This window comes from Centruroides vittatus, unplaced genomic scaffold (genome assembly GCF_030686945.1).
Source record: "Centruroides vittatus isolate TY-2023 unplaced genomic scaffold, ASM3068694v2 contig_1477, whole genome shotgun sequence".
Lineage (NCBI taxonomy): Eukaryota > Metazoa > Arthropoda > Arachnida > Scorpiones > Buthidae > Centruroides > Centruroides vittatus.
This window is the reverse complement of record NW_027120916.1, coordinates 300,703-325,948: the sequence shown is the minus strand read 5'-3', so window position 1 is coordinate 325,948 and position 25,246 is coordinate 300,703. Positions and strand designations below refer to the sequence as shown.

At 32.1% G+C, this 25,246-nt stretch overlaps 3 protein-coding genes across 6 annotated transcripts in view; all 3 read left to right on the top strand.

Annotated features, from left to right (window-relative positions):
* Nucleotides 1–1,683, top strand: part of LOC136968483 (uncharacterized) — a 96,189-nt gene extending 94,506 nt beyond the window's left edge. Inside the window, exon 5 of the mRNA XM_067262460.1 lies at nucleotides 3–1,683. Within this exon, the coding sequence (XP_067118561.1) occupies nucleotides 3–615 (613 nt within the window). The 3' untranslated portion in view covers nucleotides 616–1,683. The remainder of the gene's footprint in view (nucleotides 1–2) is intronic.
* Nucleotides 1–25,246, top strand: part of scny (scrawny) — a 357,320-nt gene that overhangs the window by 224,601 nt on the left and 107,473 nt on the right. For 3 of the 4 annotated variants that reach the window (XR_010879658.1, XM_067262465.1, XM_067262466.1), the window contains exon 1: nucleotides 12,847–13,186. The gene's annotated coding sequence lies outside the window, so the exon portion shown is untranslated. Of the gene's footprint in view, nucleotides 1–12,846; nucleotides 13,187–25,246 lie in introns of those variants that run through there. The other variant, XM_067262464.1, reaches the window with a different exon arrangement.
* Nucleotides 18,473–20,295, top strand: LOC136968505 (general transcription factor II-I repeat domain-containing protein 2-like). The gene is made up of 2 exons (XM_067262485.1): nucleotides 18,473–19,355; nucleotides 19,646–20,295. The coding sequence occupies exons 1-2, from the start codon at nucleotides 18,473–18,475 to the stop codon at nucleotides 20,293–20,295; spliced, it is 1,533 nt and encodes a 510-aa protein (XP_067118586.1).

The window sequence follows — 25,246 nt, the reverse complement described above, 5'->3', positions numbered from 1 at the left end:
AGGCCCCCACTTAATATGATGGAAAGAGACTACAGTAGACCTCCTAGTTATCGTTCAAGAGCTAGTTCAGCAGGAGTGCTCCGAACCAATACGGATACTCTTGACTCGAGGGTCAATGAACGTGAGGGAACTATTAGCCAGAATGGAACTCCAGCTAGTCCTAGTCACAGCCAGTCACATAGTCGCAATCCTTCTTTGAGTCTCAGTTTTTTGTCTCACGAATCTCTTTTTGTTGACTCTAATCACTCGCGGCCGACCGATTCTGCTAACGCAGCTACTAGTGACAATACCAATCCAGTGCACTTTACTAGCCCTAGTGGTGAAAGCCAGAACTCTGTGGTGGCAGGACTCAGTGATGAAAGCCCTCTAGCAACTCATGAAATTACTTCTACAGACATTGTACCTGTGAACTGGAGGGCAGAGGATCAGAGTTTGTGGAGTCTACGTAAGAATCATGATATTAATGCTGTAACTATAGTTCAGACTACGGACTCTTCACAAGTGCTGAATCAAGATACAGTGGTTGTATCCATATCTGGACAAACAATGAGGTCTTCTGCGACAACACCCGGAAGTGGTAGTCAGGGAGAGGTACAGATCCTGGCTCATGTCTGACACCAAATTTGTTCCACATACATGGTTCATGTTCCTGTGTTACAATATAATTGCACTAAAAATACTCAGCTGGGATTTGTAACATCAGTGTTTACTCTGTTCAAAAGTGGAACATCTAATCACTAGAAAGCTTATTTCTTCGGAGAATGCATTTAAAAAAAGCCAAAAGGGGCAACTGTAAACAGTACACTGGCAATATATAAATATATATACAATATATATTTCAACTTCCCACTGGGATCTATGCACTTTTTGTCCATTATTTCATGTAATATATAAGAACTTGTACTTTTGTGAATCATCGTGGTTAAATACTATAAAAATGATGGATTTATGAACAATGAACGAACAAAGGTGCTAGCACTGATTTACTTTTATACCATGTGAAGGTATGTAATTTAAACTGTTATACAGTTAATAGTAATGTATCATATATTCAATATTTCAAGCAAATATAGACAAGTGCTCAGCCAACAAAATCTAAAAATATAATTTTAAGCTCAAAGAAAACTTACTTTTATGATGACAATAATTTACTAGTTTATTTTCCTGCACAAACTTGTCTATTCTATCAAACTGCATTTATGCAGTAAACACAAACTTATAAATAAATATATATCTATATATATATATGTACACTTGTATATGTAGAAAGTTAAAAGCCAAGCCAATCAGTTGTTAAATAAGTCTATTTTGCCAGAGTGGCTGAGTTATTGTCTGATGTATTGGAGCAGGTACTGTGATGCCATATCATCATACCAAATGTATTTATTCATTATGTCCACAAACTTCTGCAAATCACGATCATGGTAGAAGAATAGAATGTACATCTTTGCATTATATTTCTCGTCTCTTAACTGTATAGTCTCCGATTTTTCTTATGTCGCTCGTACATCAGAATGTACAATAGAAAATTTTCGATATTTAAAGTTATAGTTTAATGGAATGTATTTTTTACTGTATCATACACTGTAGAATAGTCAAATACTGTGTGATGTGATGTGGCCTATGTGTTGTATCACCATCTGCCAGTCAAGTCAAGATAAAATAAATACCAAATAATTTGTTTCTATTTGTCAAATTTTGTTTTTTACATATATAATATTGATTAGTCTAAATATTATAAATGTAGAAGACTACTAATATAATTTTTAATCTCTACATAAATTAATTCAGCCCATACAACTAACTTAAAATTTCTAGAACAGAAAACTATTATTTTTAAATAATATAAAATATAAATCTCTATTACTTTTAAATATAAATTCCTACAAAACATCAATTCTGTATGAAAAATTTCTAAACGTTTTACATGTGTAAAATAGACACTATTGAAAATTTAAGTTGAAGGATCTTGAATCATTTACAAAATGAAAATAGCAGCAATATAAATTGACAAAATTTAATTTTAGAATAATGCAAGATAAAATAATTAATTTAGTAGAATTTTTGTTGAATTACTTTTGTTTTCTCTGGAAGTTAACATCAACAATTACACACAAAATTTGTTTTCAGATCTCTATTTAGTAAATGATAGAAATTGTTTACAGAAAAGCTATAAAACAACCAATGTTTGTGTGTTAAGCAAACTTATAAATCTAAAAACTTAGTTATGTAATTTAATTTAATCATTAATAAGACATTTTAGTAATTTAATGAATAGATTCAGAACTATAAATAACTTAAAAATTATAGCGTGAAATATTTTCTGTACGTTGTTCATAATTTTCACTGTATTCATAGAAACAGTTTATTTCATCATCTCCAATGAAAATAATGAATATTCTCCTTTCTCGTATTTTAAATACAGGCCTATAATTTCGTTGGGAAAAAATAAACGAATTATTTCCCAATATCTATTATTATTGTACTGTACATCAATCTTAAAAAATAATGCAGCGAATTAAAAATAAATAAGCTAAGAAGTAACCTCAAAGGATAGTGTTTCCATTCATCAATAATAATCGAGAATTTCCAATATTATTTTGTAACAACTTTCGAATCTTGATTAATAATTGTTTTAATACTAAAAAAACGTTATGTACTATTTTCTGTTCTTAATGTTAACAAATGTAGGCTGATTGACATATATCTTGAAATGATGTGCGGTTTTGGAATTTCATCTCGTGCAGCACATGCCACTTTCTATAATAAGAAGAAGAAAACCAAATGTCCGTGCCTCTCTGGTTACGTGATGGAGAAACCCCACGCATAGGAGTTAAAAGAAGTGAATTCGTGAGTTTATTATAAGTGAAACTGCATTCATCGATTCACTAACATTTTACAATTTACTTACAATGAGGTTACTTTGAGTTAAATATAAATTAATGTATTATTATTATACACAGTACCCATTAGCTGCAACTAAATTTCGAAGAACGCTATTGTTCTATAAAATTGGGAAAAACACTTGCTATATTGCTAACTAATACTGTGTTAAATTTTGAATTCGGCTAAGCATAGCTAGATTAACTATTAATCAAAATAAGTACGTGCTTAGGGCATCAAGGAAAGGGGTATAGGGTTACCAACCGTGTCATTTTCGCCTGGAGAGTCCAGTTTTGGTGACATTTATCCAGTCTCCAGTTTTACTAGTAATTTCATCAGGAATATCAATGTTTTACTTATTATTCTTTAATATTAAAATTTAAAATCGGTTTGTTAATTATTCTGTAACATTCACATTATTCCTCATATTTCCAGATCAAAAACTTTCGTTGAAAATTTGCATACAAAATCATCATTACGATAAGCGCTGAATTATTAAAATTAAAAACTATTACATAATAGTAGTATATCCTGTTATTAATCCACAACTGTAAAATTATATGGCTTCAGAACGGTGAAAAAGCCATTTTGGATTCTGGTATATTTTCTTATTAAAGATTGCATGTGAAAAACAAATTACCGATTTTTACTGATCTATTTAGCTATTTTGAAGTGAATATTGTAATAAATTACAATTTCAAGTTTTGGCGAAAATGGCAACAGTCTTCTAGTGTCTTGCAACCGTCTTGATAGAACGATAATATTCTTTGTAATGTCTTTTGTCCTTTCTTCCTTTCGCGCCGTTACCAACAGTTATAATTGTAATGCTTCTTTATTTCTTATTTTAAGAAATAAGAAGCATTACAATTATACTTACTATATAAAATAATGTTGAATTGTTAACTGTGTAATACTATATATAAATATAATATACTGTACTCGTATATGATAATATAATTGTTGAATAAATAAAATATTGTAACTGTTTATTTTGGGGGGCAATTCTCCAGGCCAGTAGTTGGCAAATGTTGGCAACCCTAAAGGGGTACCACAGAAATTTTTCATTGCTTGATTTCCCACGGACCAGTGGTGGATCAGGTACTTGGCAGACCCAAAGCACAACCTAGTTTTGAGATCTCCTTGTTCTAAATACTAATGTTATCAAATCAATTTATAACTTAATAAAAATCCAAAAACGAATTGTGTAACTTTCCCGGCAAAAAAGTTAAAACTGTGTGTAACGCTGTTATGAGATTGTGTTTTTAAAAATTTTTGTTATTAATTATTATAAAATGGCAAAAACTTTAATATTAAGGGTAGAGATGAGTTTTAGGAGGAAAAAGTTGTAAATGCTAATAACGAGTAAATTTTTTCATCTAAGTCCGATCCCACTCAAGATAAGTTATGACACGACCTACCCACTATCTTCCCACGCTCTCGACCTTAACCATCAAAATTTAATAGCATCAATGCCCGTAATACATACCTCTATGCAGAATTTCAGAAATTTTCGACAAAAGTTACAAGAGTTAGTAAGCTTCAAATTGGGTGAGCAAAATTGTGCAACTCACCAACACACACATATATTGTCATTCATACAGGGAAAAAAATCCCATACATTTTCACATTTCTCGACGTTTTAAGGTCCCCAGTCCAAAAATGTAAGTATCTTAGGGCAGTGATTCTCAACCTTTTTTCGTCATGGTACACTTTTAATAATTTAAAAATTTGGCGGCACACACAGTTACTTCGGTAAGTACCGCAGGACGTCATAACAGTGATTTTTAAACGCGGTTGGTTTGCGCACATTGTCTAAACGCTTCGGTAACTACCGGCAACACCGGTTGCAATTTCCAAATGCGCCCTAGGAGGGTAGAACCTATTGAATTACTTGTCTGACGTCGCTTATGTACGGGTATTCGCAGTGGCGGCACATTTCAAAAATCTCGCGGAACAGTGGTTGAGAATCACTAATCTAGATTCTAGGGAATCATTTTTTTTACTGATCGCCATATTTTTCCTCTTATAACAGCCGGGAAAGTAAAATACTGATCAATTTCAATTAATATTGGATGGTATAATTCTAATCGGATAGAATGTAGTGATTTCACTGTTTTGAATGGATCCTTGCTATTGATTGTAATAACCAGTAATCACAATAAAGCAGTGCTTATGGAATATAACATAAACGATGATATTATAAAGTATTCATATATTGTTTCCTTACAAAAATGATACTAAAACATTTAATTAATTAAAAGTAATTAAAAACTTTTTCATTCGTTCCCGCAGTTTGCAAGAGATCAGCTGCGCTTATTTGATTGGATAGTTGGTAGGTAAACATACAAAGAATTTTAAATATTACTTCTTACTTAATTTAAGATATTTTCTCGCGGTCGAAAAGGAAACTTTATTTGTCAGTTATTAAGTAATAAAAACTTTTACTGCACCGTTTACGGAAAATTGTCTTTTGACCATCCGAGTTTTTTGCAAATTAATGTTTTGTGAACCCAAAAAACGGGAAAAATTTTCGTGTGCGTGTGTCTATTTCGTTTGATATCTCAGAATGGGGTTAAGACTAGGAAAAGAAATTTGGCACAGTATCTTGTATATAAATGATATTGATGTTATTAAATTTTGGTTGTTTAAGGGTCGAGGGGGTAGGAAGATAGTTGGATGCAATACGTCATATCTCGAGAGAGGTCGAACTTAAGACTTTACTCTTTATTATCATTTATAATATTTCATAAAACGCAACTTTATCCTGAAAATTAAGCTTTTTGCCATTTTGTAATAATTAATAATATAAAAAGATTTTTATAACAAAATCTCACAACAGATGGTGCCACACACAATTTTATTTATTATGATTGATATAAATGTTATTTTTAAAATAAAATATAAAAGCCTGGAAAGTTACGCAACTTTTTGCTAGACTTATTTTTATTTTTAAATTTATTTTATAATCAATTTTTATGATCACGAAACGCCCACGCTTTAATTTTTTTTTTTTTTTACTTTTCAGTGCATTTATATGAATAAAAAGCGTTTCTTTAAAGTTTTAAAAAATATTTTTTATTACCTTATTTTCGCGGAATGACCGACAAGCCACATATACCAGCATGCCGGTTAAACTGCGATTAAAATATAAAATTAATCAATCTAACAAAACTAGTTAATTAAACGTTAAAGAAAACATTCTTCCGAGTACAATATAATAATAACATTGTAATTTGACGGACTTAAAATCGAGAAGAGTTTTCGTTTACAAGACCAGGGCCGGATTTACATAAGGGCATTTGGGGCCTGTGCCCAGGGCCCCCACAAAATAGGGGCCCCCACAAAACTAAAAAAAAATTATGTTTAAACATAATTTTTTTTCTATTACCGCGACAGCCTAGTGTGGCCTAATCATGAGGGCAACAGGCAGAGAAAACCAAACCCGGGAAAAAACCTATGAAACATCGGAAAATTTCGGGAAAAAATTTCACATAGGTATTTTTCAGTTAAATTAAAATAATTAGTTTTACGCTATAAAATATATGTATGTTTACAATAACCTTATTTTTAAATGAAATTTACAACTTCCTAGTTCAAATCTAATTGAAAGTACAGTATTTTGTGTAAATTTTCTAAATCATCAAATTTGCCTACCCTTAATTAAAGGTGCGCCCCCACCGAATTTGTGCCCAGGGCCCCTGGATTGGTAAATCCGGCTTTGTACAAGACAATAAAACAATTAACGACTTATTGACATTAGTAGGAATAGTAGTAGTAGTAGTAGTTAGTGTGGGCTACACTGACCTTACTTACTTACTTACTTAAATGGAGCAGTCCATCCTTCCTGACAGTTCGTCAGGAGGTTGGTACTCCAACTTTATTCACGACCTTGCTTCGCATCTTGCTTTGCAAGGGTTTAAATACATACATGCGGACGTAGCCGCTATATTATTATCCCGACATTGTTATCTAATTTATAATTTATTTGTATCCGGATAATGTTGATGAGTTCGAAAGTTCACTTATGTTAGAATGTTTGTCTTAGAGTAATGACAGTTTGTCTTTTCCTTGTCTAAGCTCCTATGAACTCCCCTAACATATTGTGCACAATACTCACTTCGGTATTAAGAGGATCCTTATGTCTTATTGTGTTGTTCTATGGTATTAGTGTGTATTTCTTCTTCCTCCCCGTTGTGTTTTATCGCTGTTTTCCTGTCCTCCGTTTCGTTGTATTCCATCCTTTCTCATCGTACTATTCTGTCGTTCCCATTGACATATTCTGTCGCACGTTCTCGATACTTACTTTGGTGAGGATAGGGATTTCCCGTCTTTATCGTTGTATGCTATCATAGTATTCTGTGATTATTCCTCCTAGTTGTTGTGTTATATCTTTCTGCTGACATTGTATTCTATCATGGAGTTTTATTGGTATTTTCCCTTCGTTGTTAATCTTGTAAATGTGTTTGCAGTTAGTATTTCATATGAAACCATTTCTTGTTTCAGCGCGTTTTCTCAGAACGCACTGGTTGAGTTCTTACATGTATTCCATTATATATTAGTTGTCGGTTATTATGGTTATAGAAACAATAATAATATTAATTGCTTTATAATACAGTGGAGGGTGTATCACTATAATCTATGGTCGGCTACGAAAGTTTATTTCACAAACTATTCCAATAGTTGATAGGAATATGTTAGATAAGGCATCTATGTAGTGCAGGTGGTTTTGATGATTTAATTTACTTAAGTGAGCAGTGCAGAGTATATCACTATAGTCTAAAGTCTGCTATGAAATATATTAGCACCGTCTCATACTATTGATGTTGAAGAGGTGAACAATTTGGCATTTATGTCGTTCAAATGATTTAGTTATGTACATTTGCGGAAAGTATCCTAGGCAATTTGAATTAGTGTAGAAATCACCTATGTGTTACGGTAGAGAGGCGAAAGTCCCATTGCAGATTTTATGTATTGTTATCCCATTGCAGAAAGTCCCATTGCAGATTTTATGTATTGGGCGAAAGTCCCATTGCAGATTTTATGTATTGTTATTGTATTGTTATGATTTTATGTTATGTTATCTACACTGACCATCTACCTCGACCTTAAAAAGAATGCCTTCCTCTCAAATTTCACGCAAAGTCGATGTTAATCGGTGTAAGCTGAAATAATTTACGGCGAGTGTCTTAAATTTAATTTGTTTATTTTTGTGTTTTTGAATCAAATTACAATAAAATAAACATAAAAAAAGGACTTTCGGAATTCCACGAGTATTTTACGTTGTTAGAAAGAAGACAAAATGAAGAAATTAAACATATAATCGTAATTTTTGATGTAATGCTGACAGTTTCATAGTTTTAGAATAAAAACTCATTCGTTTTGTTTTTAATGTTTAACCGCACTTAAACCGGCATGCCAGTTTTTGCCATACGGAAATATCTGATTTCGGGGTCTCCCCAGGATAGACTAGCATGCCAGTCATTCTGCGAAAATACGGTACTACTTGATTCATATCACATTTCCACTAATAGTACAGTACAGTATTGTATGTGCTTTTATAAGTTTTTTAAATTAAACTTCAAATAGCGATTTTAAAATCATTTTTAGTGAATCGATTACTATTTATAATCGCATGCTTTATGATAAAATCTCGCCATTCGAATTAAAATTTCTAAACGAAATGTACTTAAAATAATATGACGTATAGTATAAACCATATGACGAGCGTATAGAAAAAATTGCAAAGTTACAGAAATATTCCATCAACTTGCAGACTCAACGAAATTAATTCTTTTTATAGAAAAATATTTTAAAGCGTCGAATACTGTCATTGAATTGTATGGTTCTGCAGGGGGAGAAATAGATGTTAGTCAGTTGGCACGAAGTCCGGGTTGTAAGGTGAATGAGGAGAACACTTCAGCCCATACTGACCATAGTCTCTGAGGTCATCTTTGCTGTGATGTGTTGGCACACTGTCGTGGCGGTATCGGATTTTGTCGATTTTTGAATGCAGTTCTTTGATCTTTGTATTCAAACAAGCTAGTTATTTTAGAGTTATTTTGTGATAATTACGTTGGTTGAAGCAGCTCAATCATGAACGATACCAAACAAATGCAGATCATTGCGTTCTTCCGCACTATCGGCACTTTGACATTTGCAACAGCTGGTTGACCTTTGTTCACCCGCGAACGCTTTAACAAATGCTTAGCATATGAAATCGTGGGCCTTCGTTGTGTTGTGGCCACTTTCGTAGAGCTAGAGCAATAGCACGTGAATATATTCTTTCAAAAGTTTCATATTGTAAGACATTGCTGATGTGTCTGTGTACAATGAAATACGTGATGAGACGCCTTTTGATCACTTATATACGTACATCGAACTTTCTTTTGATATTTTTCTCTAGTCGTTTACAGAAAAAAAAAAAAAAAATCAAAATGTCTCGATTTTACCTTTTACAACCTGATATATACTGTAATAGAATGTTTTTCTCGCTCTGTTCTACGCTTTTTGATCAACCTGCACCAAATTTTTCGTACTTTTTCTCTGGGGTTCTGAGGAAAATATCGACTTCCACGAAACCTGGACAACCCACTCACACTACCTGATTTGATCTCCTTGTTACTTTGTGATAAACATAACATAACAATAATTGGGTGTAGGCAACAAAGTCTAAGAGTGATTGAGGTGAAAAAGGAAGTTAACTCGAAGCGTGAAAGCGGTAATCGTCGACGGTTTGCAACCAGTAAATGCAATTTTCGTTTTATCGTACTGTATTTATATATTTTATTTATTGTTATCGTGTTTTAATTTATTATTAGGGCATTTAATTGTGTTATTTTCTTTTTAAATTATGCAAATTTGCTGTTTTAATTTTATTGAAATGGATATTGTCAGGGTCTAGTAATGAATCAACTCATTTTCCATTATTTCAAATGGGAAAAATTGCTTCTGACTTCGAACGACTCCTGGAATGAATTAAATTCGAAGTATGAGGCACCGCTGTATTTTACATGTTGCACAGGGTCAAATGCACAAATGCAATAAATCACTTTTCAGAAATTTGCATTAATTATATATAATAATTTGTTACAGCACTGTAATTAGAACAAATTGATTAATACAATTTTTTTAAAACTAATAATTTATATATATATATATATATATATATATATATTTCAATATAAAATATATTATATTATATATTTTATATACTATAATATAAAATGGGTCTTATTTAATCTGATTTATTGTGGGTTTTTCCAAGCTAACAATGGTACGGCCAGATGGTGAAGTTTGGGGCCTGGTATAGTCGGAGCGGCTCCATACCTCACCATCTCCCTCCCCCCCGAAAAATTCCTGTGATTTTACGACCCATCTTAGATCTTCCGACAGCGCCGGATCCAATAGGTGCGAGGCCCGATTGAATTTTTTTTTGCGGGGCCCCTCAAACTTTAAATAACAAAATTAATTAACTTAATTTACACATTGAAATATGTTGTTTTATTTTTAATAATAATATACCTAGATATTTATTTTTGTAACATGTACTATTTTTAAATATATAAATTTTGACGTGATGCGGGGTCCCTTCAAGCGCGGGGCCCGATTGGCACCAATCGCTCCAATCTCCTAAACTCCGGCCCTGTCTTCCGAAGCGGTAGGCTGACAGTTAATCCCTCGGCCATCCGGCCATCTATATATACACAGTAGCGCAGTTTCAAGATGAAAAAGTTATAGACAGCGACATTTAATAGTAAGCTTGCTATGTGTTGGAGAAAAGACAAAGCTTATTTTAAACTGAAAATTGCACATTCTATTCAGCATTTCCACTTTTACTGTATGTTGAAATAAGTATGAGTGTGTTAAATGTTGCGTTGTTGTACGAATAATAATAAATTTTAAAAATTACTGGATTTATTTCATTAATATTCGCTCCTAACTCCCAAAGAACAGAAATAATAGTCATCCTCTAATAGTCTACTTGCTCTATTAAATAGCTCAGCTGCAGAAAAAAGTTACAGACTGTTTATTGAATACGATAAATATGGTGTTTATACACAACTGAGGTATCTCTATATTGACTGACGAATTGATACGAGGTACCCAGTACATTCAGACTATATGGCCTGTCATAATTTTATTCTTAAAGAATAAGTTTGAGCCATAGCAAGATGGCCGAAACGGTTAGGATGTCAACCTACCAAGAAATAGATTGACGCCTTAACTGCCATAACCTGGGAGACCCGGGATCGAATCTGGGCGAGCAATCTCGGAAATTGTTCGGGGTGACCTGTTCTGAATATGTCGGGACTCGTCCTTTACTATTGTGAAGTTTAGGGCGAGAAGTACAAGGTCCAGCGAGCGGGATAGTACAAATAAATAACTAGATTTTATTCTCGTAACAAAGTAATTTATTTTCGCTCTAAACAGGTTCTTTGGATCCCAACAACTACAAGTGATTTCTATACACACACACGTTACAATCTATCCTAACAAACAAAAGATCAACGAGCGCGACAACTATACGCGGGCCGAAACTTACAAACTAATTCTTATGCTAATTATAACTAAGGAAAAGAAGAGAAGATGGAAAATAGAAGAAGAAAAAAGGTAGAAATACCCGGGACTTTCCTGTTTTTTCAAAGACTTGGGTGAGATACTAGTTTGATGCTTTTCTTGGGACGTTGCTTCTCGTGTTATCTGTCGGCACTCCTTTCAATTTCTTTCACTAGCTTCCTTGGGGTGAACGTAGCCTTCAATTGTCTAAAATTCGATTGGGTGGCTACCCTAACTCCGCCCTTATTCTTCGGAATTCGAATCTAAGTCTCTTTTTCGAAACCTAGTGGTCTCCGATTGTCGTACTAGCTATCTGGTGCCTTCCTTCTCTCCGTCCGTCCTCGTTGAGAGTTTTGACCAAAACTGTTTCTTCCCTTTGTTCATCGGCCCCAGGGCCTTGCCTCACCTTTTGTTTACGTAAACCTTTCTTGGAATTGGTAATCCCAACCAAGGGACCATTCTATAAGAAAGTTCTATAAGGAGATGAGACAAAGAATAGAAAAAAAAGGATACTAAACTAAACTTAAATTTATATTTACAACAAAAATATATAGCGTACAGCTACACTACTTAACAGCTTCGCTGCTGCCTTGCTAAATTCATGATGGGAATAATGAATTAAAATGATCCTTCCATAGCCTAGTTTATTTTAAACTTCTTCCACCCTGTAGGCACTAAGAGAGCCTCTTCTAGCAAGCCCGTTATGGGTTCGGCCAGGCCCACAATAGGACGGCCGAATGTTGAGGGATGGGGCCCGACGTATTCAGACGGACTATCCCCAAAAAATTCCTGCAGATTTTTCGACCCGTTTGAATTCGATCCCAGGTCTTCCAGAGCGGTAGGCTGCCACCTTGACCGCTCGGCCATCCGGCCGTCTTCGAGAGCCAACTGCAGCGGAAAACGTTAAAAGAAAAAAAAAAGCTTGATTCACAATGAAATCGGTCATAATTAATGCTGAATAAATAAATGGCAAAATTTCGATTCGTACTATTCATGATAAATTAGGGTCTAGATAGAATTTTAACTCTTAACTCCTCGGATCTTCGTGGTGGTAAGTTGCTGATTGCTCGTATTTGGTCCAAGATATTTTAAAACTTTTCGGTAGCTTGTAAGATGATAATATATATGTTTCAATGCGATATTAATGCGGTTACTTTTCTTATATGTTTATTATGTATATACAGTTATATTTTTCTTACACATTTATTCAATATTCGTCGCATATAAAAAATTGCAGAAAAAAAAATTGAAATTATGAACATTCTTGTAATTAAGATATTTTCACATGTAAAATTTTAAAAATTATTATACATATAAATATAAAAATATGAAAATATTACAAATGTATATATATATATATATATATTTATAAATAAATAAATTATAAATGAATTAAAAAAAAAAATGTGTAGTCGCTGCAATCGAGTCTTGATCTAACGTGGCTGCAGTTAAGCCTAATTTGATTTATTCAGAAAGAGGTTTTTATTTATTTCTTAATGGTTCTAAATGATAGTATTAATAAACCGCTAACAGTCCGTGTGAGTATTTGACAATGAAGATGTAATATATCATCGATTTTAATTTTGATTGATTTCAGTTACGTAATCGAATTCACGTTAAGACTACTTTTAGTCCTAAGTATGGACACGGTGAGATTTTTACCGAACAGAAACGTAGAATCTTTTTTGTTTTAGAGATTTTTATTATTTCGTATCGTCAGTGGAATAAAAGTAACGTTGCTCAAAGAGTAAGTGTTTTGCGTATATTTGTTTTTATTCTCTAACATGATAACAACGAATCTTATTGTGACCGATATTTTTACTTTTAATGTAATGTGTAAGAACTAAATATTATTTACTCTGATAGTAATACGTATTAAGTGTTATAAGTTTAATAAGTTAAACTATATAATTTCTTGATTTATTTTTTAAAATTATTGACCGTGTTTGTTGGCGAATCGTGTTATTTTCAATAACCCGGTGTTATCTTAAAATTTTCAAATAATATGTGAAAATTTTATCAGGAGAAATATATATTTAACATTTATAAAATGTATTGTGATATTTTAGCTTTTAAATGTAAAATATAAAGGACAGCATTAAAGTAACAGTGCAGAACACATTAATAGGAGCTGTTATAATTGATCATTAAAAACTAGGATCATCATTCATTCACGTGTCTATTTCAAGATAAATAACAATAAAAAGCGAAAGAGAGCACTTTAATTTTATTGTTCATAAAGATATGAACAATGATGAACTTGACTTCCAATTGTTCGTGTTTATAGATGAAGCTTCACTTATTTCCTAAACTTGGTCTATGTCAGATAATTGTTCTCTATTACTATAGAATATATGATCAAAAATATAAAACAACAAATTTTAGTATTTTATATATTTAGAAGAATTTCTGATTCCTAGCCTCTAGTTTTGTTGAGTCTTTTAAGATGTTTACTTTGGGCATGTTGTCTAGGAAAGTGACTTTAATTTGCCGGATAAGCTCCGGCGGCATAGTCTACTTTAAATGAAATGTATATGTCATTGGCTATGTTTGATAGACACTACAGTTCTAATTGAGCAGAGGTATGGGAACAGTAACTGCTATATAATGGCAATGAATCTGTTGAACGATGAATTATGAGTTGATGCAAATGGTAAATGGCACTACAGAAGGCTCTATTCATTTCTACAAACTAAAACATTCAAAAAAGTAAATTAAATTTTTCTTAAATTTACATTTTGCATGTACTGTATGTTTTCAGTTGCTAATAGCTGTATGTATAAGTGGATTAATTTTATAATGCCTGCTGTCATATTTGTAAATAATATCTAAGCCTATTTTTACACCATTTTGCCATTTTTCCTGTATGATAAGTCCCTTGTGGCAATTTTATATTCACATAGAAAATGTCAATACAACTGTGACAGGAAGCATTTAAATCAATATCTATTTCACTTCTTACACAGGTGAAACTGTTTTGATCAGTTATAGCTATTAAAGATAGCATAAGTGAATTCAGCTATTAAACATGATCAGCATATCCCATGGTCATGGTCACCATCTAAACTTGAGTATTAAGTGATAAAATATAATACTCAAGTGCTTTGGAATTGTTTAGTATAATGAATGTATCCATTGGTTTATCTTGCTGTATTAAAGCTGCTTTACCAGACAATGTACTCTTTGTCATGGCAAATTATACTTTTAGTTGTTTGAAATCAATATATTTGTCAACATATTTTTTTATAGTAGGTAGTCTTCTATATTTATCATTATTAAAGATCTCAATGGTAATTAAAGTAATCATCTGGGACAGGGATGGTGAACCTATGGCACGCGTGCCCAAAGTGGTACGTAAGAGAAATCATCTGGTACATAATGTAGCATATGATTTCTGTCTTTTTCAATCATTCTTTCTGTTGATCACCTGATCATCTTTTTTTTCAATCAGATTTTTTACATTTATTTGAATTAAAGCATATTCGTTTAATTTCTTTAAATATCATTATTAGAAGTCTAAGACTTTGGCACGCATTAACATCTTTAAAGCTAAGTATGCTTACAATAGGGCACGCGGACTCAAAAAGGTTCGCCATCCCTGATTTAGGATGATATAATAATCCCATAGAAATAATAATTGTTTCTTTGTTACATTATCAATTTTAACACATTCACTACTAAAAATTATTAAACATGTAGAAAAATATTTGCATCTCATCAGGATATGTATTCAAATTAAAATTTGTAATTCACAGATTATTTTTCAATTTGAGAAAGATGCTAGATTAAGAAAATTTAAATTCTACTTTAACTTCATATTTAATAAATAGTTTAATTTTTCTAAAATATATCATGCAACATTGATTATGGATTCCAAATTTAATCAGTAAAATCTTCATGTTTACTGTACACCTCATATAAAATATTTTAAATTTGTTCTTGTTAAAAGAAAAAAGAATGTTGTATAGATTACTCCCAGTGGAATTTTGGGACTTTGAATATACATCTGACCTCGGGACGAAGACGAGTTCAACAGTACCCTACTTTTGGATCGGAGATGGAGACAAAAAATAAGAAAGTTATCATATTTATGATTTCTTGTCTTTCACAATGCATTCTACCCCATTTTAGAGTTAGTTGTTCACTAGGTGGCACTGCTTGAAATTCAGTATATGTTTGCTTTTTTTTCTTTTGTTCAAGAACTACCATGAATCAATAACTAGTGATGTTAAACACTGGGTGGCCTGCTGGCGGCTCCCTTCTGGGAGGAGTTCGTCGAGAGCACAAACAGTCGAACGTCACCTAGTGGAAAACTCTAAAATGGCATAGAATGCATTGTGAAAGGCAAGAAATCGTAAATATGATAACTTTCTTATTTTTCGTCTCCGGTCCAAAAGTAGGGTACCATTGAACTCGTCTAGGTCCCTTGAGTTCAGATTTATATTCAAAGTCCTGAAATTCCACTGGGAGTAATCTATACAACAGCCAAGAAGAATACTGATTTTAAATACGATTTTAGGATGTTTCAATTTTGCTATTTAAAATTTTTAATTATCACATTGCATTCAGTACTGTATTAGATAAATTTTAGATGTTCATATTTCATTAAATTGATGCTAGGATTATAGTTCCTTTTGGTTATTAGTTTATGTAGAGATGGCTATAATCCTAATGATTGAGTTTAACAAAGATAAAATCTTGGTATTGATTCATTATTGATGTATAGAAAATTTGGATTTGTTGCACAAAGGTATTTATGCACAAAAACATCTGTGGAGATTTAAAGAAATATAAATATCATATATTTCTGTCAAATCTAATAAATTTTGAGATTAATATACTAAATATTTTGTGCTTATTATTTTTATCTTATCACTAGCTGATAAGCTTGTTAATTATGTAATTGTATTAAATTCCACTGTTTTAAATTTGAAAAATCATCAATTTATTTTCACATAATTAAAGCAAGATATTTTTGGAGAATATAATACATGGTGGCTATTAGGATTGGCCAAATGAAACCTGTTTGTGCTGTATCATGTGGTCCAGCAATGGGGAGGAATGACGTCACATGTGGCATGGTAAGCATACATCAATGAACAAGCTAGAAGATCAGTCATGTTGCAGGTTTTATTTTTGGTGTAGCATAGTGAAAACATGGCCAAAGTTATTCAGAATCCATCTAAGGTCGAAACTTGGTGCCGCCACTTTGAGCCAACCAGTAGATGAGTGAGCATGCAATGGAAATACCCCGGCTCACCAACACACAAAAATTCAAGTCATATCTTTGCCTGTAAGGTTATTAAGATGACTGCATTTTTTGACATTGCAGGGTCTTTGCTGGTGGATTTTAAAAACCCTCTCATGAGCATCAATGCCAACTACTACAATGAAATATTGGACAAGTGGTATAAAGCCATAAAGAATAAGTGACAGGCATGCTATCACATGGCTCGTGCCGCTGTTTGTTTTAGATTTATCTGTGAACCAGACTTACCAACCCTATCTAGACAACTAGGAAAAGACACCAACTACAGTAGAGTGTCATTTATCCGAATCAGTTGGGAACTGGGGTTGTTCGGATAACTTATTTTTTGGATAACCGATTATGTATGCAAAAATATATTAACCTATCCCATGTTGAAATTTTCCTCCATTGGGTGTCGCTTCACATTGAATTTTCGTTGATTTTAAGCCTAACGAAAATTTTTATAATAATAATAATCATGGCTATTGTATCGTTAAAAATTATTTCTTTATTTTGTACAAACAAAAGAAATATATTAAAAAATATAAAAACAAAAAAATATATACTTTAGAAGTTAATCTAGTATCAAAAACATTCGATTCAGCACAACACAGTCTGACTGGAAAGCTTTCGGTTAACCGATGTTTCGGTTGATTGGCTTTCAGATAAACGACACTCTACTGTAATTCTTATCAAAGTGAGTCAGAATTCATCAAAAGGTTGTCTTCCTTTGACACATTGCATCGAAGGAAGACATCCTTTACATTTTGTTGTGCTACAATGCTTGACCACATTTTGCGAACCCTGTGCAGGATGTTTTAGCACAAAAAGGTTAGGAAGTTCTGTACCACCCTTTCTAGAGCCCCAGTCTGTCACCACGTGACTTTCATTTGTTTGGATCTTTAAAAAAAAGAACTCTTAAAGGACAATGCTTCATCTCTGATGCAAAGTCAAGGAAACAGTCACCCGATTGATTAAGGACCAACCGACATCATTCTTTGCAGACAGTATCTGTTGTCTTTCCAAGCAGTATGATGCATGTCTGACTACCTACGGTGACATTTTAGCAAACAAAAGTGCAGTCCTGTTTTTTCATTGTTTAGTTTAATTATACCATACCATGACGGATATACTCTTAATAAATTTACTCTGAAGGGTTTCATTTGATCAATCCTTGTATAATTAAAATATACCACTTTAGACCACTCTGAAGATAAACCCATTAGAGCAGGGGTGGCCAACAAGTCGATCGTGATTGACCGGTCGATCGCAAAGCCAATTTTGGTCGATCGTTTGCGATGTCTTGATTTAATGTGTTACACTTGTAACCGAACGCAACGCGTGAACATAACGCGCAAACGCAACTGTAGTGATATCGGACCCTCCGCGTCCTCCCTGAGTTGTGGTTTTGTCGGTCCATGTGCAATCCATTTGAGTACAGTTATAAAAAGGGAATAAGAAATGTAGACAAAGGGTCATAAAACCGAAATAAAGAAAGGCTGGAAGAGGGGCGGAGAGAGTAGGTCGAAACACGGTAAAGAGAGGAAGGGTGAAGTGGTGGTCCCCGAAAGTGATAACGTTGAGTTTCAATTTTTTTCTGTTTAAAATGTAAGTACCTTTTCTTTATGTTTTAAATTAAATTGTGGCTTTTCTTACCTATCTATTTACTTGATAAGTAAGCGTTCTCCGCAACAGACCTCTAAACTATTTTCTTAATTTTCTAGGAAAATATTTAATTCAATACTTATTGTCGTATTTCTTTTGCATTTTAGTATACCCATGAACATGAGTAGTAAACCAAAAAAATCGAAAACTTATCATTTCAATGAAGAATGGGAACTCGATTACTTTTTTACAATGGTGAATGATAAATGTCGTTGCTTAATATGCCTTACTTCGATAGCCATCGCTAAAAAGGGTAATCTGGAGAGACATTTTTTAGCTTTACATAACAAGTATCAAACAGATTATCCACCAAATTCCGAACTGAGAAAACATAAAGTTAGGGGTCTTAAAACTCAATTAACAAATCAACAAAATGTTTTCAAAAAACCAATGTTGAAGTCACAAGCAGTAACTACTGCATCATTCAAAGTAAGCTACCTCTTAGCAAAAAACTGTAAACCATTTTCTGACGGTGAATTTGTAAAGGAAATTTTTTTGGAAATGTCAGATTCACTTTTTAATGATTTTAAGAACAAGAGTGAAATTATTGCTGCAATTCAAGATCTACAACTGTCTCGAAACACTGTGATGCGACGAATTGAGAAGATGAGTGGAAATGTAAAAGAACAGTTATATAACGATATTAATAGATGTTCTTGTTTTTCCCTTCAATGTGATGAATCGACAGATATAAGTGATACAGCACAATTACTTGTTTCCATTCGTATGGTTTTTAAGGATTTTACATGTAAAGAAGAATTGTTGGGTATGATTTTTTTGAAAGAAAGGACTAGAGGTGTAGATATATTCAAAGCCTTTAAAAACTTGCTCAATGATTTGAAAGTACCACTTTTTAAATTAGTTTCAATAACAACAGATGGCGCAGCTGCAATGATAGTTCACATAAATGGATTTATAACACTATGTCAAAATGAAGATAAATTCCCAGCCTTTTCAAGCTACCACTGCATAATTCACCAGCAAGAGACTAAACACAAAAGAGGTAATGGACATAGCGTTTAAAATTGTTAATTCAATTCGAGGAAGTTCCCTCAAATGGCGTCTCTTCCAACTGCAGCTTGACGAAGGTCAACCAGTATTATTACTACATACCGATGTTAGATGGCTAAGCAGAAGTAAATTTCTGCAACGATTTCGTGATTTATTGCCTGAAATAATAGATTTTCTTCATGAGCAAGGTGAAAAATGTGAAAATATAAATGATGAAACTTGGCTTAGTGACTTAGCATTTCTTACCGATTTTACTTCAATATTAAGTCATTTTAAATTTAGAATTACAAGGTAAAAATAAAACAGTAATTGATATGATCAGCTGCATAGATGCATATAAAACAAAATTTATTTTGCTAATAGAAGATCTGCAACAAAATAATCTGAATCATTTTCCAAATATGGTGGATAACATACAAAAACATAAAAATATTAATTATAAGATCGACAAATACATCACGGAAATCCAAAAAGTTATTGAAGATTTTGAGATAAGATTCCAAGATTTTGAAAACATTAAAGAAATTGTGGAATTTATATCTTTTCCTTTTAAAAAAGATTTAAGTGTGAAACGCATTAGCCAAAAAATTTCAGACATATTTCATATGGAGCAAAAGGCATTAGAAAATGAAATTATAATTTTACAAACTGATTTAATCTTACAAGCCAGAAAATTTGAAGAAAATTTTTGGAAATACATCAAACGAGAAAAATATCCCAGTATCACCAAATGTAGCAAATATATTTATTCTTGTTTCGGATCTACGTATCTGTGTGAATCGGCATTTTCATACTTAAAGTTAACGAAGACTAAACAACGTTCCGTCCTGACTGATTCCCATACTGAAGACTCATTATTATTATCTTTGTCAGGATATACACCTAATTATGATTTCTTGGTTAGAGACATGCAAACTCAGTCCTCTCATTAATGTTAAGGTAATAAAATAAATTCTAAATGTGTCTTTATCTGTAGCTAATTTGAATTAATAAATATTGTTAATAATTACTCATGTTGTTTTAATTCTCTTGGAAGTGATTTTTTTGGCCCGTTAAATAATTATGTTGTTTTTTACGTAGGTAGATATACAGGCTGTTTCAGAACGAGGTGCACTCCCACGAACAATTGATAAATTGGCAAAAAATAAGTCTAAAAATCTTATATCATTCTACCACGATAAATTTTCCTGGCACAAAAAAAATAAAATAAAATAAAATTGCGAAAGTGAAATCTTAAAATCAAATTATCTGCCATTCTGTGCATTTTTATAAAAACTTTTTCATATTTAAGAACAAACAGTACCACAACTTATACATCACAGTTGATAAAAAAATTAAATAGATTTTTAGTAACTTAAAATATAATCTTGAAAAAGTGTCAAAAAATCGAATTAGTTGCAAATGAATGAACTCATACCTACAAATATCAAAAGTTGAGTCTGGAAATTTATTTTTTTTATGAATGAAAATTAATAAGTGATTTAAAAAATAAAAAATAGTTTTGAACATATCTTTTGCTTATCTACCCATAGCTTGCGGGAGTGCACCTCATACTGAAACAGTGTATAAGCATAGTATGTATTTCACATCTCTCCCTCGCCACTTAAACTACGTCTACGACAACAAGTTGATCGCGACACATTTTTAAGATAAAAAGTAGATCTTATGTACACAAAAGTTGGCCACCCCTGCATTAGAGATAGATCAATAAAACCTTACAGGCATGATTATCCTGACATGGGAAAGATATGGACTAAATTTCAAAAATAGTTAAAATTTTTACCACTAGCAGTCTATAACAATGCCACTTGTTGCAGTGGCATCAAAGAAACTGTTCAACATGCTTTTAATAACTTTGTTACATATTGCAATAAAGTTGTGTGTGTGAGAATACAGGGGTTGTTACTGAGAACTAGTAATGTGTTCATCCTGTCGGAACTTTCGGTCTGCTCACTGCGTCGAAGGATAGCCTTTCTATGAGTGGTAATGGGTAATGAAGATCGTGAAATCCAGATCAACGTCAGGATGCTGACACCAGATAGTCAATTTATCGCAGACTAACACATGTATTTTAAAGATAATTTCTAGGAGGGCTATTTAACAATAGATGCCTTTAAGATAAAGAATGAGTGGAACTCCAAACATAATATATATTATTTATTATACCACTATTATACCAATTATTATACCACTATAATGATAAAATATATGCAATAGTCCACAAGTATTATAAAATGTAAGAATATCATATTAAAGGATTTAAATCTAACTATATTCTGTATATCTGACACTAATACTTCATGAGAGAGAGAGAGCTTACAATCGTTCTAAATATTATACTACCTTCACTTGAGGTTTGATTTTAAATATCGACATGTTGATAAGTATTCTGGAGAATGCGGACGGGAGAATCAATCTTCTATGCACTCAGTATATATAATGGTTTGTCTTCTACTGCACTTACATAGCCAGTTTAGGTTTCATTGAACCTCTGATGAACTGCGCAAGTTATTATGGTGAATTCAGTCTTCTAAGAACTGTGTGAAAAGGCGGGAAATCTACCCCTTTTTACAGGGATGGCTGGGTAACTGACTCAGCATCATAGGACAGTGAGTAATTTTTAGTAACAAAAAGGAAGTTCGCTTTTTCCCTTTTTCGGAAAAGAAAAATGTACATCCTTTTTGTTAAAATTTTGTCAAAGAAATAAAATATTGTTATAATATTTTATAATAATTAATCCCTTAATCTGCAGATCTCACATCTGTATATGTATTAAAAGCAAAATGTTCTGTCCCCACCAGTGGCGTAGCGTGGGTGTCAGCCACCCGGGGCGGAGGAAAATTTCACCTCCCGCTTATTTTAGGTATCTCAATTCAAAAGACTAAAATATACAGTAATTCTAAAGAACTTTTTGGCAAAGAACACTCAACCTTATTGTGTATTGTACAGGTGTAATGTGTATTGTGTATTTATTGTGAAATTTTGCCGCCCCTTAAAAGTGCCGCCCCTGCCGCCCCCACTACGCTACGCCACTGGTCCCCACCGAAACTGAAACCAGTACTACAAAGGAGCAATGTATAAGTAGGTTGTATCACATTGCGGGTGTGGTCTACAATTTGTTCCTCAAAAGGACCATGTGTTAACTTTCTCTGTGGACTTTTGTGGACTCTAACCCTTTCGTAAATTAATGCAAAGTTGGAGGAAGGAATTTGTGTAGGGATAGGAGACACAAAAAAACTTCACTTTTGACTCAGAATTAAAGAGATGACTATTCATTTGCTCCTGTAGCAACTGTTCTTTAAGTTTGATTTTTTAATAATAACCTTTGTTTATACAGGCAGTCCTCTACTTACGAACATTCGACTTACGAACTTTCGAAGTTACGAACAAAGCCAACAGATTTCGGGTTAAAGTGCAGTTGGTTATTTTTTATGTATAGTCAAGTTTATTTTTGAAGTTTTACGTTAAAACATTTACAGTACATACATGTGTACTGTACATTTGTAGTTGTTTTAAATGAGTAATTTTAATAAATAATGTACTGTACATGTGATTGATTTGAATTTATACTTCCCTTTAACAATCTTAATTCAACATTATTCAAGTAGCCTAAACATTACATAATTGTAAAAACAACATTGTATTTGAGTTTTTGTGCCAAACATCGTCTTTTCGAGTTACAAACTTTTCGACTTGCGAACGACCGCTACGAACGGATTAAGTTTGTAAAGTAGAGGGCTTACTGTATACAGAACACAGATATACAGATTTAATTTTAGTTTTATATTATTTTGAATAATTTTTATGTATATATATTTATATAAGCAAAATGTTCCGTCACAGCTGCACACAAATACTGTAAATTTAAAAATTAATTTGATTTACATTTTGAAAATTTCAAAACAACTTTTAAAGGATTTTTTAAAATGTTTTAATTTTCAATTGTTTTGATTTAATTAGTTTGATTTTCTTTTTAATTTGGTTTTGGCTTTGGTGTAAAACCCAGAGTTTTAATTATATTATTATGTTTGGTTTTAATTTTTAGGTTTAATTTATTTAGTATTAATTTAGCTTTAGTTTTTATAATTATTTTTAATAATAATTAATTTATTATTATTTATTTAATTTTGCCTACATTTTTTGAACCCTTAATTATAAATTTTAATTAATTGCAACTCTTTTTCTTTTGTGACATAACTATAGAAATTGTTTGTGTTGTTTCACACAAAAGATAATCAAATTTAAATTTATTTCAATTTTTTTAGTAATTTCATTAATTTTTATTTCGTAAATGTCTGCTTTTTACAAAATTTTAAAAATTTTAATTTTGAATGAGTTAACATTAATTGAACTATTGGACTTTCTATTCACATTTACAACAGCTGACTACTGGACTCCCTTCCCATTCAATTCACCTTATTACTTCTGATAAATTTGCACCTCAATCTGTATAAACCCTACTTTTTAAATAGTCCCATAAGTAGAAGTTACAAAGTATGAGATTGAGTGAATGAGGAGGCCATTGCATTGGAAAAGACTGACCAATCATCCTTTCATTGACAAATGTGTTAGATGGTATGTCTTACAATGACTGGGATATTGGTCTTACTCTGTATTTCAAAAATGTGACGTTACTCAATCTTCTTTGCTGCAGTTTATGGATGTCAAAAGTTTACTACATGTTTTTATTATAGCATTGCTATTATGTAATGCTGTTGCAACATTGGTTTCATTATATATCCCTAGCAGCAAAAATTGTAACTATTTTTGAAACTTTGTTAATAGTTTTCCTGTGTCGAGGTAAATTTGCGTACGACATTTATCGATTCATCTTTAAAAATCCATTCAATAATTTACAATTAAATTCTAAATAATCTAACAATTTTGTTTCTAGATACTCTTATTATCCTAAAGGTTTGCTTTTATTATAGAAAAACCTGTATTTTTTTATTTGACTTATAAAATTGAAAAAAATATTTAAAAGAAAACATTTATTACTTGTTAGCATATATTTAACCAGAATGCATGTCATTTAAGGAATGTTTATATGCAGACAACAGGTTTTTTTCCAATAGAAACTGTGTTATTTGTAAATTGATGGAAAATTTAATCTATCAAAGAAATATATTTATAATAAATTAGTTGCTCAGAATATTTAGGGTATATTAGAATATTAGCTTTGTAACTAAAATCAAAGTAATGACTTTTTTTATGTAAAACTAATAGTTTTGTAAAAAGTATAAAAACCATCTTTGTTCAGACTAATATAGCAACTTGAGACTGTTAAAATTATAGTATATATGACTTAAAAATATTATTATTCAGAAATTCATTAAAAATAACCGAATATTTTCCATTCTTAACATCCAATCTGTTTCAAGCTTTTGATTATCAGATGAATGATTCTACTAAATCATGATTCAAGTAAATAGGAATTTGAAAAAAACTACAAAAAAAAATTTTTTTTTTGCCTCATTCCAAAGCTGAGGGTTTTATTTCCACATTAATTTAGAAATTGTCTGTTATGTGCCTGTATTTTGCTTGAAGTGATGAACTGTTTTGTAGATCTGATCCACAAGACATTTTTGTAGTCCCAGATCCACATTTACACCAAATGGATCTATCATTGTTTCTGAGACTTCATTTCTAATAGATCTCTAATTTTCTTTTCTTAACTATCAGGTCAGTCCATAAGTCCATGTGCATTTTTATGACCTTGAGAAAAATCTTGTTTTGCTGTTAAAAATATCAGTCTAATGTGATAATTTTTACACTGAAGTGTTAAATTGGATCTCATTCATATAATACTCTTCAGAATTGTGAACATTTAAGTTGTTTATTTTCCTTAAAATGGAAGTAACTGAGGAATACAAAAGACATGTT

Excerpts from the sequence above, each read along its gene's own strand:
- LOC136968505 (XM_067262485.1), top strand. The coding sequence starts at position 18,473 with ATGAGTAGTAAACCAAAAAAATCGAAAACTTATCATTTCAATGAAGAA. Across the intron at positions 19,356-19,645 it reads AGAGACTAAACACAAAAGAG|AATTACAAGGTAAAAATAAA; the intron begins GTAATGGACATA and ends TTTTAAATTTAG.